Source organism: Grammomys surdaster, unplaced genomic scaffold, assembly GCF_004785775.1.
Source record: "Grammomys surdaster isolate TR1022 unplaced genomic scaffold, NIH_TR_1.0 126133, whole genome shotgun sequence".
NCBI classification, from domain to species: Eukaryota; Metazoa; Chordata; class Mammalia; order Rodentia; family Muridae; genus Grammomys; species Grammomys surdaster.
In genome coordinates, this window is record NW_021620941.1 from 2,340,279 (window position 1) to 2,356,033 (window position 15,755).

The following is a 15,755-nucleotide window of genomic DNA, read 5'->3' on the forward strand; positions in this document are numbered from 1 at the left end:
CGCGTGGTCTACAGACAGTGCAACAGGTTGGATGGAGGGTCTCCTTTCCCAGAGCATCAGTTGGTCTAAACAGCAGGCAGGTCTTCGTATCTAAGAGTCTTCTTTGCAGCTGGGCTCTGCTGAGGCTGGCAGGGAGGGGTCTGAGGAGTCTGCTCTGTTTCAGGGAGCACTTGAAGCTACTGTTTTGGGTTGTTTACCTCCTGCTTGAGGTAAACATCTACAGGATGGAATGTTTTCACCTCAGAGAAGACTGCTACACAGCTGTTCCTGGCTGTTCCTTGGGATAGAACAGGGGCCACCCCAAGTTCTGTTGCTCAGCTGGCTGCCTTATTAGCCAGATGCTCAGCTGCCCACATTCCACTCAGTCATGAGCAGCCCCATCTCTGGGCCTTCTGAGTGGCTCTGCATACACCAGACATGACCATACCACATTAGTCACTTGTCAGGCCTGAGACTTCCTAGGAAGCCTGGTCTCCGTCCACTAGGGACACTGGGACTGCGCTCTGCTGTACGTACATCATGGCTCAAGTGGGTAGAGGTTGACTATCTCTCAGTGGAGAAACTGGGGTAAGGCCAGATCCTGCCCTAGACTTTGATTTTAGAGCTCCTGTTTCTTTTACATCACACGCCAGATCCTAATTACCCAATCCTGTCTTCAGTCTTCCTATCCCAACCCTGGCAGCCTATCATATGAGTCCCATGCAGCATAAAACACCAGCCACATCAGTCTCAGCTTCACCCTGATCTTAGGGTTCTCTCTGGAGGAACGCACCCCGCCTTGGAACACTTCCTCCATAGGTATATGGCATATCTCACCCCAAGGCCTTGGACACAAAATCCCTGTTATTTTGACCAAGCAGGGGACTTGAGCACTCAAACATTTGACCTGGGGCTGGAGTGATGGCTCAGCAGTTAAAAGAATTGCCTGTTTGTCTGCCCGGGTTTGGCTTCCAGCACTTACATGGCAGCTAACAACTATCTATAACTCCAATTCCAGAGGACCTGAAGTAAGCATGTGGTTCCCAGATATGCATGCAGGCAAAACACACATACATATCAAGCAAAAATGAATACTATCTCAAAATAAAAATAATGGCTGAGCAGTGGTGACTCACACCTTTAATCCCAGCACTTGGGAGGCAGAGCCAGGCGGACTTCTGAGTTCGAGGCCAGCCTGCTCTACAGAGTGAGTTCCAGGACAGCCAGGGCTACACAGAGAAACCCCGTCTCGAAAAAATGAATAAAAATAAAAATAATGAGCTGATGATATGCGAGCCCAGTGCTTTGTGGAGGATGGGGGCAGGGGCTCTGCAGAATCATCAACCATTAAGTACAAGAAAGATGAGGAAAGCTAATTTGTAGAGGCAAGACCTAAGCAAACCAAGAAAGCAAAGCTGGAACCAAGGAAGGAGGCAGGAGGAAAAGCTACCCATCTCAGCAGCTCTAGTCTCCAGACTTCTCTAAAGCTTGGCAGCGTCTCCTAGCCCAGGATTCCAAGTCACCCTCTCAGTGACTTCCACTTTCCTGTTGAAGCTAATCTAGTAATTATTTTGGCCTTGTAGCCCAAAGCCTTGACAAAACAGAGCATGCTTTACAACCTGCTCTAATCTAAATTTGCAATGACCTATGCTAGCCAGGCTGGTGCCCTGTAACCTTGGCTGCCGCCCCTCTTATATGGGCTGTTCTCCCCTCTATCTCTCCACCCTTCTAGGCCCAGGCCCAAGCCCTCCTCCCCTCAATGGTATCCCTCCTTTCCCCTTATCGCGCTACTGGACAGTATTAAGTCCAGTTCTCTCCCTCAGTGTCTCCACCCTGAACCAGGGATTGGCAGAGGAGCTCTTTGTGTACCACCTCTATCCGGGCCCCTCACCTTTGTCTGAAACCCTCCTGGATCTGAAAGAAAAGGTGGTGGTCAGTGCTCCTGCTAAGCCCAACATGACAGACCCCAGCATGGCACAAGCCCAGTTCTGCCAACTTCCTTCCCACATGTGTGATCACAAATGCAGGCTCTTCCTGCCTTCCAGGCCAACCACAAGATGTGCTCTGTGCATGCCCACAGCAGGCCCTGGCTGCCACACCAGCACTGGAGGACCAAAGGCACAGCACACAGCTCAGAAAAGGGTCCTTTATTTCCTCATAATCAGAACCAGTCCACGTAACTATCATTTCCTCTGGGACCTGGGGAAGGGATTGGGCTTGCAAAAGTGGCTGTTACCTCAGTGCCTAGGCCCTGCTATGTGCTAAAGAAGCTCTGGGAAAGAGAGAGAGCATCAGGAAGAAATGCCAGGGATTTCCGGAGGAGGCGGTCATGGGCAGCAGGCCTAGGGTGACAGCCAGGCTTCCACATCCCTGTGGCATGCTTCATGGCAGGCGGGGGCCACAGGACCAGTCTGAGAAGTGTCAATCAAAGGCTAACTGAGTCAGCAGGGTACAAAGGGCTGTTCCTGGTGTCTGCTTGAGGCTTCATGACCCAGACCCTGAAGAACCTGGTTCTTTGGGTAGGTCAGGATATTGAAGATGGATAGATCAGGCACTTCCCTCAATGAAACAGCTGCAGATCCAGATCACCGGGGAAATCGTCCACAGAAGGTATCCACAGCTGTGCCTTGCCCTATAGGCTTTGCAGGCCCACATGGCCTTAGGTGCCACTTCCCGGAATCCTGTTAGAATCTGAGCATTTCTTCATCTGTCTGGTACCTCAATTCTCAGAGCTGCTAGGTGACCAGTTAGGAGACAGGGGAGCGTAGTGGGCCCAGGGCCAGCTCTGTGACCATGCATATAGGATTTTCTGGGGCTTCTCAAGATCTCTGAAGATAGTCTCTCAGCCTCAGAGGTATCACCCCTGTTTGGCCTCTGATTTTTGAAGGGAGATATGTTATCTATCCCTGCAGGAAATATGTCATAACAAGACCCATCTAGGATGCAGAGTATGCCTCTTGACAGCTATAGACTCTCACATGTGTATGCACAGGTAGTCTTGAACACACAAGTGCATCACACACACATATGTGCAAATGCAGACATGCCTCTTACTGACTCTGGGGTGTATATGTTGATGCATATTTAGGGAACACACACTGCTGCTCAGACCGAAGACACATCAGCAAACAAACATTCACATGAACATACAACAAAGCAGGCCTGGCACGCCTATGGGGAGTAGACAGGAAACGGCAGGGCAGGGAGGGTGTGCCAGAGTCTAACTGGCACAATTCTCTGGTAGACTGCTCAGAATGGTCTCCAGGTTGTGCTTGTCAGCGTGGATCTCTGCGAGGTCGTTCTCAAAGCTCTGGATCTGCAGCTCCTGTTGAGCCGACTCTTCCTCCAGCTGCCTCAGTTTACGATGCAGGGCTCCATGTGAATCCAGCTGCAGCCTCAAGCTTTCTAGTGCCTGCTGGGTCTCGTTCAGGGTCTGAGCAGGGGCTTGGTGGGTACCCAGGGACCCTGTAGAGGAGCACAGACAGCCTCAGCAGGAGCCAGCTACCTGCAGGCCTTGGGAACCCATGCCCCAGGTCAGATACCCAGAAACTGGTCTGCTCACCATTCACTGAAAAAAAAAAAAAAAAGGCCTGGAAGGCGATGTGAGAGGGTAAAAGGCCTGCGTGTCCATGCTCCGGAGTTCACATGCAGAGTGAAGAAGTAGAATTGGAGAGAGATGGCTCAGCAATTAAGAGCACTTGCTTCTCTTGCAGAGGACCTGGGTTCAGATCCCAGCACTCACATGGTAGCTCAAAACCCACTGTAATTCTGGTGCCAGGGCATCTCACGCCCTCTTCTGCCTCTGGGCACTGCATGCATATGGTACACTCACATTCATACTGCTAAAACACTCGTGAGTCAAATAAAAATAAAAAATTTTAAACAAAATCTCATTTTTTATTCTTTTGTAATCATGGCTGTCATGGAACTCGCTCTGTAGACCAGGTCGGCCTTGAACTCATAGAGTTAGGCCTCTGCCTTCTGAATGCTGGGATTAAAGGTGAATGCTACCACCAACCAGCAGGCTTTTTATTCTTAATACTTTATTTGTTTTTTTGTTTTTTGTTTTTTTTTTTGCTGTGGGTGGGATGGGGCGCATATGTAAGTCAGAGGACAACTTGTGGGAGTCTGTTCTCTCCCTCCCTCTACCATGCGGGTCCCAGGGCTAGAATTCAGGTGCTCAGGCCTGGCAGTAAGTGTCTTCACTTACTGAGCCATTTCCTAGCCCAGTATTTTTTTTTTTTTAATGGCCTTACTGAGTTCCCTCCAAACACCTGTTTCCTCATCTACAAAACTGTGTGAGAGAGGTCACAGGATCTACACTGGTTCAAACGTCTGCACACATTTGTAGATAGCATCATATGTGGGGAAGTGGACTCATTGAGTAGACAGCGGGGTATCTAGATTCAGACTGGGTCAGGGAGGCAGAAGGGAGAGGAAGGACTGCGGCTCAGAGGGCCGACAGTGGGTTTCTCTCTCACCCTGGCCCCTGTGGGAATTCCTTCTACCTCTTAGGAATGAGCCTCCCTAAGAGGTGCTTACAGTGGAATGCAGTGTGGCAGCATGGACCAAGTCCTTGTCACGTTGTCATCAAGTGTGACATTCAACAGAAAAATGGAGCTCAACTGGGTGGGAAGGTGACAGGGCAGAAATCAGCCCCAGGTGGCTTCTAATCCTTCCATATCCTTCTGAACTCCCCAGACAAAGAACATGGGGTCAGAGGGCAAGAAAGGGCAGGAGAAGACTTATATAGTCATACATAGGAGAATACAAAGTGCCTCCTGCAGTGCTCACTGGTTGAAAACTTGGTTCCCAGCTGGTGGATCTAACCATCAAGGGGAGATTGGACCATGGATACCCTGATCATCAATGGCTTTATCCTTGGATAGAATCTAACTTCTTGAGACTGTGTCCTTTAAACTTTTTTAAAATTGTGTTTATTCACTTAGTGTGTGTGTGTGTGTGTGTGTGTGTGTGTGTGTACCATGGTGCTTGTGTATGAGAAAGACAAGAGGACTCCTGGAACTTGCAGGCCAGCCAGCCCAGCCAGCCCAGCCAGCCCAGCCAAGTCAACAAATCAATGAGTGTTGGAGGTTGGTTCAATGCTTTGATTCAATTGAGAATCTGCATGTTCAAATGCTAAAGGTCCTTGTCCCCAGTTGGTTTTTGATAGATCAATAAAGATGCCAGCGGCTAGTGGCTGGACACAGGGCAGCACACAATGAGAAACAGAAGAGAATTGCCAAGACTCAGGGAAGAAGGATGAGACACAGGAGCGGCAGGAGATAAAGCCATCCAGCCATGTGAGAATTATGGTGGGTGACCAGTGGCCACTTCCCTGATTGGGCCTAGGGTAGCAGGTGGAGGAGTAGAAGTGCCCAGTCATTGAGTTAGCAAAGGCATTTTAAAAATAAGCTAATGTGTATGTATCTTTTTCTCTGATCCAACAATGGCTCCAGGGTAGGCGTGGTGGGCGCATGCTTGTGATCTGCAAGGGGGGTGGGGGAAGAAGCGGTGTAGCCAAAACTCCTGCTACAAATGAGCTCCAGGTTCAGTGAGACTCTAACTCAAAATATGAGGTAGAGGATCATTCAGGGAGAAAGGGTGCTTGTGGCCAAGACTGATGACCTGAGTTCAGTCCTAACCTACACAGTGAGGTCAAAATAAATAAAATAAAAACCTTAAAAGTAAATAAGTAGCTTGGCACAGTGACCTTCAATCCCAGTATTCAGTCAAGAGCAGAGGCAGGAGAATCTCTGTGAGTTCCAGGCCAGCCTGGTCTACATAATGAGTTCCAGGACAGCCAGAGTTACATAGTGAGACCCTGTCTTTAAAAATAAAAATAGAGCCAGGGCTATACAGAGAAATACTGTCTTGAAAAGCAAACAAAACAAAACAACAAAATAAAATACAATAAAGTAAAAAATAAAAATAGGGGCTCAGTGGTTAAGAGCACGGACTACTCTTCCTGAGGTCCTGAGTTCAATTCCCAGCAACCATATGGTGGCTCACAACCATCTGTAATGGGATCCGCTGCCCTCTTCTGATGTGTCTGAAGACAGCTAAAGTGTCCTCATATACATAAAATAAATAAATCTTTAAAAAAAATGTAGAGAATACTAGAGAAGATATCCAAAGTCAATCTCTGACCTCCACACACTAGCTTGCATACTCATGTATGCTCATACACACACGCACACACACACACACACGGAGACACACAGACACACACACAGAGACACACAGACACACACACACAGACACACATAGACACAGAGACACAGAGACACACAGACACACACACACAGACACACATAGACACAGAGACACAGAGACACACAGACACACACAGACACACAGACACACAGACACACACAGACACACAGACACACACACAGACACACACAGACACAGAGACACAAAGACACACAGACACACACAGACACACAGACACACACACAGACACACACAGAGACATACACACACAACAAAAGAAAGGATTCTTAAAACTTTTAAAGGAAAAGCACCCTGTGAATCTGATTAGTTGAGTTCACTCCAGAGGCCACAGCCATAGAAAGGAGGCAGGTGACAGGCAAAGGTGACAGGGAGCCAGTGTTTAATGGGCCCTTTCTCTTTGGAACGTTCTGGAGATGGATGGTGTTGAAGGCCCCTTCAACTGGGGGCTCAGTCTCCAGTCAGGGGCATGGAGAGGTGGCTGATACTTTCGTGGGTGGGACCCGGTGAAAGGAAGCTAGGCTGTAGAGGATGCACCCTGAAGGGGATATTAGTACTTCTGCTCCTTCCGGGCTGCCGTCAGGTGACCAGGTCTCCTCCACCAGTGTGCTGTCACCAGGAAGTGCAGAGCTGCCAAAGGCTCAAAGAGACAAGGCCAATGGACTCAAACCATGAGTGCTTTACCAAAGCAAACCTTTTCTCTCCTCTCTTTGGATCCTCTCTTTGCAGTGCCAAGGATGGAACCATGAGCCATATTCTCCACCCAAATTCTTCCTCCTTTTAATATGACTATCTTGGGCAGTTTGTCACAGTAATGGAAGCTGACTAACACAGCCACTGAAACATGTACTTTAACATGTTCACAAAAGTACATTTTATGTTATGTACATCTTACTGCGGTTTTTAAAAATGTGTGCTGTTCATTCCAGCCCAACTTCTCTGACCTTTGCCCTGGACCTCCAGGCCTGAATGGGCACCAGCTCTTCACCCAAAAGGCCCTAGCCATTCAGATATAGACATTCTTTGCTAAAGCCTGTCTGGAATTTTCTTTTACTTTCTTTCTCTCTTTTCTTTCTTTTATTTCAAGACTGTTGTATATGTATATGTATATGATTTATATGTATGCCTATGTGAATGTATCTGGATGCCCTCAGAACCCAGAGGGTATTTGACCTCCTGGAGTTGGAGTTACAGGCTGTTGAGAATTGCAGACACGGATGCTGGGACCAGACTTGGGTCCTCTAGATGAGCAGGAAGTAGATGGGCTTAAACAGCTGAGCCACCTCTCCAGCACACAATCTTTCTCTGTTGAGGCCTGGTCTCATTATGTATCCCAGGCTGGCCTAGAACTTGAAGCTATCCTTCTGCCTTAGCCTCTCAAGGGCAAGGCTTATAAGCATGAGCTACCCAACCTGGCTTCAGCTGGAATTTTCTTTCCTCCCTGTGAGCCAATGTTTGTGGACTTCTCCTGAGATATGCACTGAAGTCAAAACTCTCACTCTTGCTTCCCAGGTGGGGAAAGAGTGACATGCCCAAAGTCCCACTACTCGGTGTTTATAAAAAGGTAAGGGAGGAAGGGACATGTTTGGGGGAGGCGAGGTATGGTGTGGGGGAAAGGGGCCTCTTCAGGCCCATGCTGAGGCATCCCTTCCCCCTATGAGGTACTAGCAGCCTGCAGGACAGGCACCTGTATAGAATAGAGTTTATTCATGGCATGGGGAGGGGAGTTGATAGAAAGGCAGGGGGAAGGCGGGGAGAGGGAGGAGTAGAGGCCAAACATGAGCATATGGAGAGAGAAGGGGGAGGGGTAAGGAGAAGGAGCAAGAGGAGAAGGGAAGAGAGCGAGAGCAAGAGAACAAGAGAGAGAGGAGGGGGCAAGCAGCCCCTTTTATAGTGAGTCAGGCACGCCTGGCTGTTGCCAGGTAACTGTGGGGCAGAGCCTAGACTAAATGCCAACACTCAGGAAGACACAGAGCCAGCCTGGAATACCCGTCTGTCAAATCCCAAATCAAGTCCAGTCACCAATCTGCCCTTGCTTTTCTGCCATCCTGTCCACTCTCTAACTGATAATTTTACTGTTGAGCACCCAAGAATTACCTGGAACATAGGGAGTTTTCTGTATCCCCCAACACATGCCAGACTCTCCAAACTAAGGGAAACAGACATCTCTCCTTATGGCTCTGGAAACAGTGAATTCAACCCCAGACACCCACCCTGCCCTACACAGGGCCTGAATGGCTACAGAGCTTGAGATAGGTGACAGGCTAGAAGTCAAAGCATGGATTTCAGGACAAGGAGAAATGTGCCCTACCACTGCCCCTCAGGGACTTGCCTTGAGGTCTCCTTACCCAGCTTCATAAGCAACTCTGACAGGACCTTGGTGTCCTTCTCCAAGGAGATCCTGGACTCTCGAATCTGGTGCTCCATAGTGCTCAGCCCAGAGGCCACCTTGACCAGAAGGAACAATCTTAGTGGCTTCCTGGGGTGATTGGGTGTGCTGGTTAGCTTTATGTCAACTTGACACAAACTAAAGTCATCTGAGAGGCAGGAATCTTAACTGAGAAAATGCCTGTGTAAGACTGGGTTGTAAGCAAACCTGTAGGGCATTCTCTTTCTCTCTCTCTCTCTCTCTCTCCCTTCCTTCTTTCCTTCCCTCCCTCCCTCCCTCTTTCCCTCCTTCCCTCCTTTCTTCCCTCCCTCCTTCCCTCCTTTCTTCCCTCCCTCCTTCCCTCCTTTCTTCCCTCCCTCCTTCCTTCCTTTCTTCCTTCGTTCCCTCCCTCCTTTCTTTCTTTCTTTCTTTCTTTCTTTCTTTCTTTCTTTCTTTCTTTCTTTCTTTCTTTCTTTCTGTCTTTCTGTCTTTCTGTCTTTCTGTCTTTCTTTCTTTCTTCTTTTCTATGTATATGAGTGCTCCATTTGCATGTACACCTGCATGCCAGAAGAGGGTATTGGATCACATTATAGACGGTTGTGAGCTACCATGTGGTTGCTGGGAATTGAACTCAGGGCCTCTCTAAAGAGCAGACAATGCTCTTAACCACTGAGCTATTTCTTCAGCCCCTAGGGCATTTTCTTAATCAGTGATTGATTTAGGTGGACCTGAGCTTGCTGGGTGGTGTCATCCCTGGGATGCTCTAAGAAAGCAGGTTGAGCAAGCCACAAGGAGCAAGTCATTAAACAGCACCCTTCCATGGCATCTGCATCAGTTCCTGCCTCCAAGTTCTTGCCCTGCTTGAGTTTCTCTTCTGACTTCACTCAGTGATAGATTGTTATCTGGAAATATAAGTGGAATAAATCCTTTCCTTCCCAAGTTGCTTTGGTCATGGTGTTTCATCACAGAAATGGCAATCCTAACTGAGACACTGGGCAGAGGGGGAGTGGCGTGAAGGCTGGGCACACCCACCTGCTTGGCTTCCTCCAGCTCCTGTTTGCGTGCCTCTGAGGTCAGCACCAGGCGAGAGGCCTGGCGGAGTGTGGCCTGTGTCTGGCTGATGAGTTGGCTGGCACGACGGTAGCCCTGCTTCCCTTCCCTCAGCAAAGCTCTGGCAAGCTGCAAGACAGCAGAAAAGGGAAGAATGAGCCCTTTGGGAAAGAAGAACTTTGTTTTTCTTTTTCAGTTCTGAAGTTGGAATTCAGAGTCTCGAACACACTAGGTAAGCACTTTACAGCTGATCAACATGCTAGGATCAGTTCTTATATTTCGTTTTGAAATAAGAGATCTCTAAGTTACCTAGGACAGCCTTGGATTTGTGATCCTCCTGCATCAGCCCTCAAAGTAGCTGGGATATAGGCTTGTACCACCAGGTCTGGCTTGAACAACATTTTTTACGACATGATGCCAAGCAGTGTACTTCATAATCCAGGACACATTCATTCATTCATTCCCACATTCAACAGGTATCCACTGTGGGATGTGTACAAATTCCCAGTACAAATTACTACAAACTCCTTATTCCTCCTTAGAGGAAAAATTTTATAGATGGGGAAACAGAGATACAGGGAGGGGGAAGAGGAGTCGTGGGGCAAGAAACTGCACCTAGAACTTCCAGTTTCAAGTCAGCCCTTTGGGAATCTAGGTATCCATGAAGAGAGTTCACTTGGATGTGAGTACTGGCTCTGAGGACGGGACACATGGACACACACACACGCACACACACACACACACACAGCATTAGAATTTGGCCCCAGCTGAAGAAAACCTAAGGAGGACTGGAGAGATGGCTCAGCAGTTAAGAGTACTGACTGCTCTTCCAGAGGTCCTGAGTTCAATTCCCAGCAACCACATGGTGGCTCACAACCATCTGTAATGGGACCCAATGCCTTCTTCTGGTGTGTCTGAAGACAGTGACAGTGTGCTCACATAAAATAAATAAATAAATAAATCTTTAAAAGAAAGCAAGCAAGCCTAGGGGCTGGGGAATGTGGGGATGTGTGTTTGCCTTGATTGCATGAGGCCCTGAGTTCAGTATTTAGCAGAGGATAAACTGAGGTAGAGGTGGGGGTGAAGGCAGAAGAATCAAAAGTCAGCCAGATAGTGAGTTCAAGGCCAGTCTAGGAAATGTGAGACTGTCAAAAACTTAACAGGTGGGGGCTGAAGAGAAGGCTGAGCAGTTGGGAGCAGCTGCTGCTCTTGCAGTAGGCCTGGGTCACTTGCTTACACTTCCAGTTCACAGCCAGGAAATCTAACACCAGCTTCTGACTTCTGCCCATATCAGGCACATCCAAAGTACACATACATACACACATACATACATACATACATACATACATACATACATACATACATACATACATGCAGGGAGAACATTTGTATAAATAAATTGAAGTAAATAAACCCAAATGTTATATAAAAGACAAGTAAGATGAAATGAATACAACAAAGAAAAATCTAGATGTTTAGAGAACATCCCAATGGGCTGGTCATATGTCCTGGTCATATAACTTAAGCCTTGAATTTGTCTCAGCCTAGAGTCTTCTCCTTCTCATAGGGTCACCATGACTCCTTTTCCTTGAAGAATTAGTGAGGTCACACACATGAGCTCCTGATCTGGGCACCAGGACCCACAACAGTTCAGCAATGTGGCATCTTTGGCACCAAACCCAAGAAAGCTGCTGCTGCCCCAAACCTGACCTTGGCGGTGTCCTTGGACATCGGTCCTGCTTCTTTGCTTTTCTTCTTGGCGTTGGAGGAGAGAGAAGCAGCATTTCCCAGCATCCTCTTTGCCTGCTTGGTCTTCTTCTTGGTGTCCTCCAGGAGCCTGGTCTTGATGCTGCCTGCTTTTCTCTTTAGTGCTTCCTGCTCCTTGGGTAGAGGAAACCTCAGCTTCATTCCTGCAAAATTGGTCAAGGCTGTGGGGGGAGGAACAAACTCACACTTGAGAGCCTACCAGGTGTCCATTGCAGATGCATGACCAGTCCTGAACTTTGGACAATGGGAGTGGAGGTTGGAGACAGAGGAAATCTATGTGGCCCCTTCCCAAGGTGACTCTGGGGATAACAAAAGGAGTGAGACATTTTCCTCATTGAATGCAAAGGCCCATATGCTATTATGTGTCTGCGTTGTGGTCTCTCTGTTAAAGTCACATCCAATGGTAGTCACAGGCTAAAAAGTCTCCAGACTGTGACAGAGAGGGCAGGAAGAGTTTGGGGTTGAGGTTGACAGTTAATCTTTTGGGTTATGGAACAGAGTCAGAGGGTCAAATTTCTACCCAACATGTACAAAGTCTTGTTTTTAACAAAGAGAACTTGACACCTGGGAAGGCATGGGGCATCTCAGTATGGAAAAAAATAAAGTTGAGGGCAGTGAGCCATGAGATATACAAGGGACAGCTTAGAACTCTCTACAGTTTTGATGTCCCCTAAAATAACCCACAACATTCCACAGTACAGATTTACATACAGTCCCTTAATGTGACTCTTGGTTATAGATGCTCACACACAACCATGTCCTTTTCATAGGAGGTCCAATTGAGTGAGTGACCAGGACCTTACACCCCAAGGAAGCTAGAAGACAAGAAGACACTCCCTGTCCCAGTACCACTAGGCTAAAGCTATGTTTCCAGTGTGCAGCAGGCAGGGGGAAGGCAGGTGCTGGGTGGAGCGGACAGCCACAAAGGCTTCTTTCTGGAGTGAAGATGGTTTCCAGGAGGAGCCAATCACACAGAGGTCCCTGAGGTAGAGAGATAGAGAGAAAGTGCTTCTCTCTGACTCAAGGATAGATAAGCAATTATTCTCTCAGTCTACCCACCTGTAAAACATGTCACTTGGCTTCTTTTGAGACAGGGTTTCTCTGTGTGGCCCTGGCTGTCCTGGAACTCAGTGTGCAAACCAGGCTGACCTCAAACTCAGAGGTCCTCCCTCCTCTGCCCCCCACCCCCGTTGCCACCATCCCCTATATAACTCCATTTTCTTAAAGCTGCAGCAGTTTGGGGAGACATGAAAGCCTACTCAACTCTAAAGAGAAACTCTACAACAGAGTTTCCAGTTTTGTTTTGTTTGGGGCCTTTGGATACAAGGTTTTAGTCGAAAAGCTCAAGCTGTCTTAAAACTTACTATGGTAGCCCAGGCTGGCCTCAGGCTCTCTTCCTAGCTTATCTTATCTAAGGAGTACAGGTGTGAACCACCATCCAGCATTTTTTCCCTTTTGGACAGAGTTTTATGCAGCTCAGGATAGTCTCAGACTCACATGTAGCCCAGGATGAACTTGACCTTCTGATCCTCCTGCTTGCTGAAAGCACAGGCATGCACCACCACGCCTGGTTTCTGATCCTCCTGCATGCCAAAAGCACAGGCATGCACCACCATGCCTGGTTTCTGATCCCTCTGCATGCCAAAAGCACAGGCATGAACCACCATGCCTGGTTTATTTGGGGCTGAGGATCAACATAGGACATCATGCACATTCAGTAGGCACCATGTCAGCTGAGCCTCATCCCTAGCCCCTGGTTTTGCTTTTTACCTGTGCTGAAGATGGGACTTGAGACCTCACAAACATTAGACAGCTCTCTACCACTGAGCTACACATCTCTGCCAGTAACATCAAAGTCTCTTCCCATCCGATCCTGAGGAACTCTGTGCATGGTCTTAAAATGCTGTGAGCTAGTTGGGGTGACCACAGGGCCAGTACCCAGCGAGTGTCATGTGAGAAAGGGAGAGACAAACATCGAGGAAGTCCTGAGAGGCAGAAGGACTTGTCTACCAGGCTTAGGTCCACATAACTAGACTATGTTCCATGTGGCTAGGCATCCCTGGCTAAGGCAAGCTGACTGACTGTCAGCATTCAGGGCTCAGCAGGACACACGTACCCTCTAGGTCAGCTAGCAGGGTCTTTGCGCCTATGACGGTCACCTTGGCAGCTCGGACAGCTGAAGAAGCCTGTGTCAGGGCAGCTGTGGTCTTATTGCGTAGCTGGAAGAAGGAAAAGAAAGACAAGGTAGCTGCCTAGAGCGAGCTTAATGGACCCCAGATGGGCAGGCTAGGCTCCACCTCAGAATGGCTGTCTGAAGATTGCCCTGATTCTAGGAGCCTGACCTGATTACATGATTGGAGCCCCAAATCAATCCCAAGAAGAGCCAAAGGAGGATGACTATGAGACAACCACACACTTCAGTCTCTGACACTGCTATATCAGCCCCTGGCTATTAAACAGCTTCTCCTCACAGAGTAGGAACACCTGCCCCATGGCTGCCAGATGTGACTAGATAGGAAAGCACTCAGGTTCGATTGTGCAAGACAGGACGCAAAGAATGTAAGAGTCACAGGAAGCTGACTGCAGGGCATGGCTCGTAGTGGAATTCTTGAACTCACAGCATAAGCTCTGCTTACCATTAAAGTCCCTCAACATCATCATCCTGTTGTGGGGCGGGGCATCACAAGGTCCTGCTCCTCTCTAAGGATTTATACTGAGATACTGATGGTGAAGAACGAGACATTGTCTTTAGTAGTGTAGGCACTGCTATGGTACCCACATATGTGAAGGTCTGAATGAAAATGGTTCCCCCAGGCTTTTATATTTGAATGTTTGGTCCCCAGTAGGTGGAACTGAATTGGGTATGTGGCCTTGTTGGAGGAAGTCACTGGAGGTGGGTTTTGAGGTTTCAAAAGCCCCTTGATAAGCTCAGTCTTGCTCTCTCTGTCCCTCCCTTACAGGTCAGGATATAGCCCTCAGCTACTGCTTCAGCATCTTGTCTGCCTGCCTGCCTGCCTGCTACCACGCTCCCCACTGTGATGATAAAGACTGAACTCCTCCAAACTCAAAGCAAGCCCCAATTAACTGCTTTCTTTTGTAAGTTGCTTTGATCATGGTGTCTCTTCACAGCAAGAGAATAGGTGACTAAGACAGAAGTCAGGAACTGGGAAGCAACCCCACTGACACTCACTGGCTTACACAAAAGACACCGGAGCACGTTGATACCTAACTTGCTGGGAAGCGATACCTTGTACATAGCAGTGTCTACACTACAATGGCAACCGTCTCCTCCTCCACCGAGCATTAGCTCCTCCCTAGGGAGGAGCGGGACCTTGTGACACTGTCCCATAACAGGATGCATAACAGGTAACATGACTGAAATAATCATGTCACATGTATGAAGCTGTCATGATGAAACCTATTAGGTGTAATAAATAATATATGCTAATAAAAAGTTTTTTGAGAAAAGAGTTTAGGCTGGCTCAGTGGGTGAAGATTCTCAAGGCTTCACATAGCAGGAGAGAACAGACTCCTACAAGTCGTCCTCAGATTGTAGCAAATGGGTGACCCCACCCATGCCCAGACATAAAATTTAAATAAATGTATAATAAAAATAAAAGGGGGGGGGGCTTGGGCTACGTTGAGTGTCTGGGTTAAAGAGCGTATGACTATGGTCTGTAAGAAGTCTCAGTGGGCAAAGGTGCTTGCTGCCAAGGTTGACAAATCCTTTGAGCCTCAGGACCCACATGGCAGGAACAGAGAGAAAACTCTGACTGCTGTCCTCTGACCTCCACAGGCGGGTTGTGGCTCATGCATGGGCTCACAGAAAGTCAGGGACAGCAGACGGGTGCTCAGGGCCTCAGACGGGAGCAGAGGCACCACCTAAAGATATGGCTTCCTGGGGTTACTTTCACGAGGAATATTCCAGAACATAGAGAGGGGTAGCACAGCGTGGTAAATGGGCCAAAGGCCACTGAACAGGGTAAATTGTCCCTTGAGGTGGGAGTAAATTTTTATTTCCAAACTCTAAAGTGCTTGTACAGCTCAAATATAAAGCTTTATCAAGGGAGGGAGAACACAGGCCTAGTGGCAGCACACTTAAACGAAGCTTTAGCTTCCACTGTGTCTTCTTGGCACACATAAATATTTATTTAAGTTGCTGCTGTTGGAAGTTCCAAAGTGGACACTTAGCAACAATCAGTAAAATATCTGAGGCTGAAAAAAGTGGTTTCTTGTGAGATTTTCTACAAATAAACAACATGGGTTTGAAGAGTCAGGGAAGCCTCAGTTTCTGGCTCTGGAGGTTGTGGGGGAGAGGGAGGGGCTGTGAGGGCTGTAGGGACTGGGTGGGAGAGGG

The 15,755-nt window shown here is 48.1% G+C and overlaps 1 protein-coding gene across 4 annotated transcripts in view; it reads right to left on the reverse strand.

Annotated features, from left to right (window-relative positions):
• Window positions 1–2,109: 2,109 nt before the first annotated feature.
• The window catches only part of Lamc3 (laminin subunit gamma 3), a 57,804-nt gene continuing 44,158 nt past the window's right edge, over window positions 2,110–15,755 (reverse strand). For all 4 annotated transcript variants that reach the window (XM_028757119.1, XM_028757117.1, XM_028757118.1 and 1 more), the window contains exons 24-28: window positions 13,515–13,617; window positions 11,342–11,541; window positions 9,614–9,760; window positions 8,562–8,661; window positions 2,110–3,444 (exon numbers count right to left, since the gene is read on the reverse strand). In XM_028757119.1, the coding sequence (XP_028612952.1) occupies window positions 3,200–3,444; window positions 8,562–8,661; window positions 9,614–9,760; window positions 11,342–11,541; window positions 13,515–13,617 (795 nt within the window). In that variant the 3' untranslated portion in view covers window positions 2,110–3,199. The remainder of the gene's footprint in view (window positions 3,445–8,561; window positions 8,662–9,613; window positions 9,761–11,341; window positions 11,542–13,514; window positions 13,618–15,755) is intronic.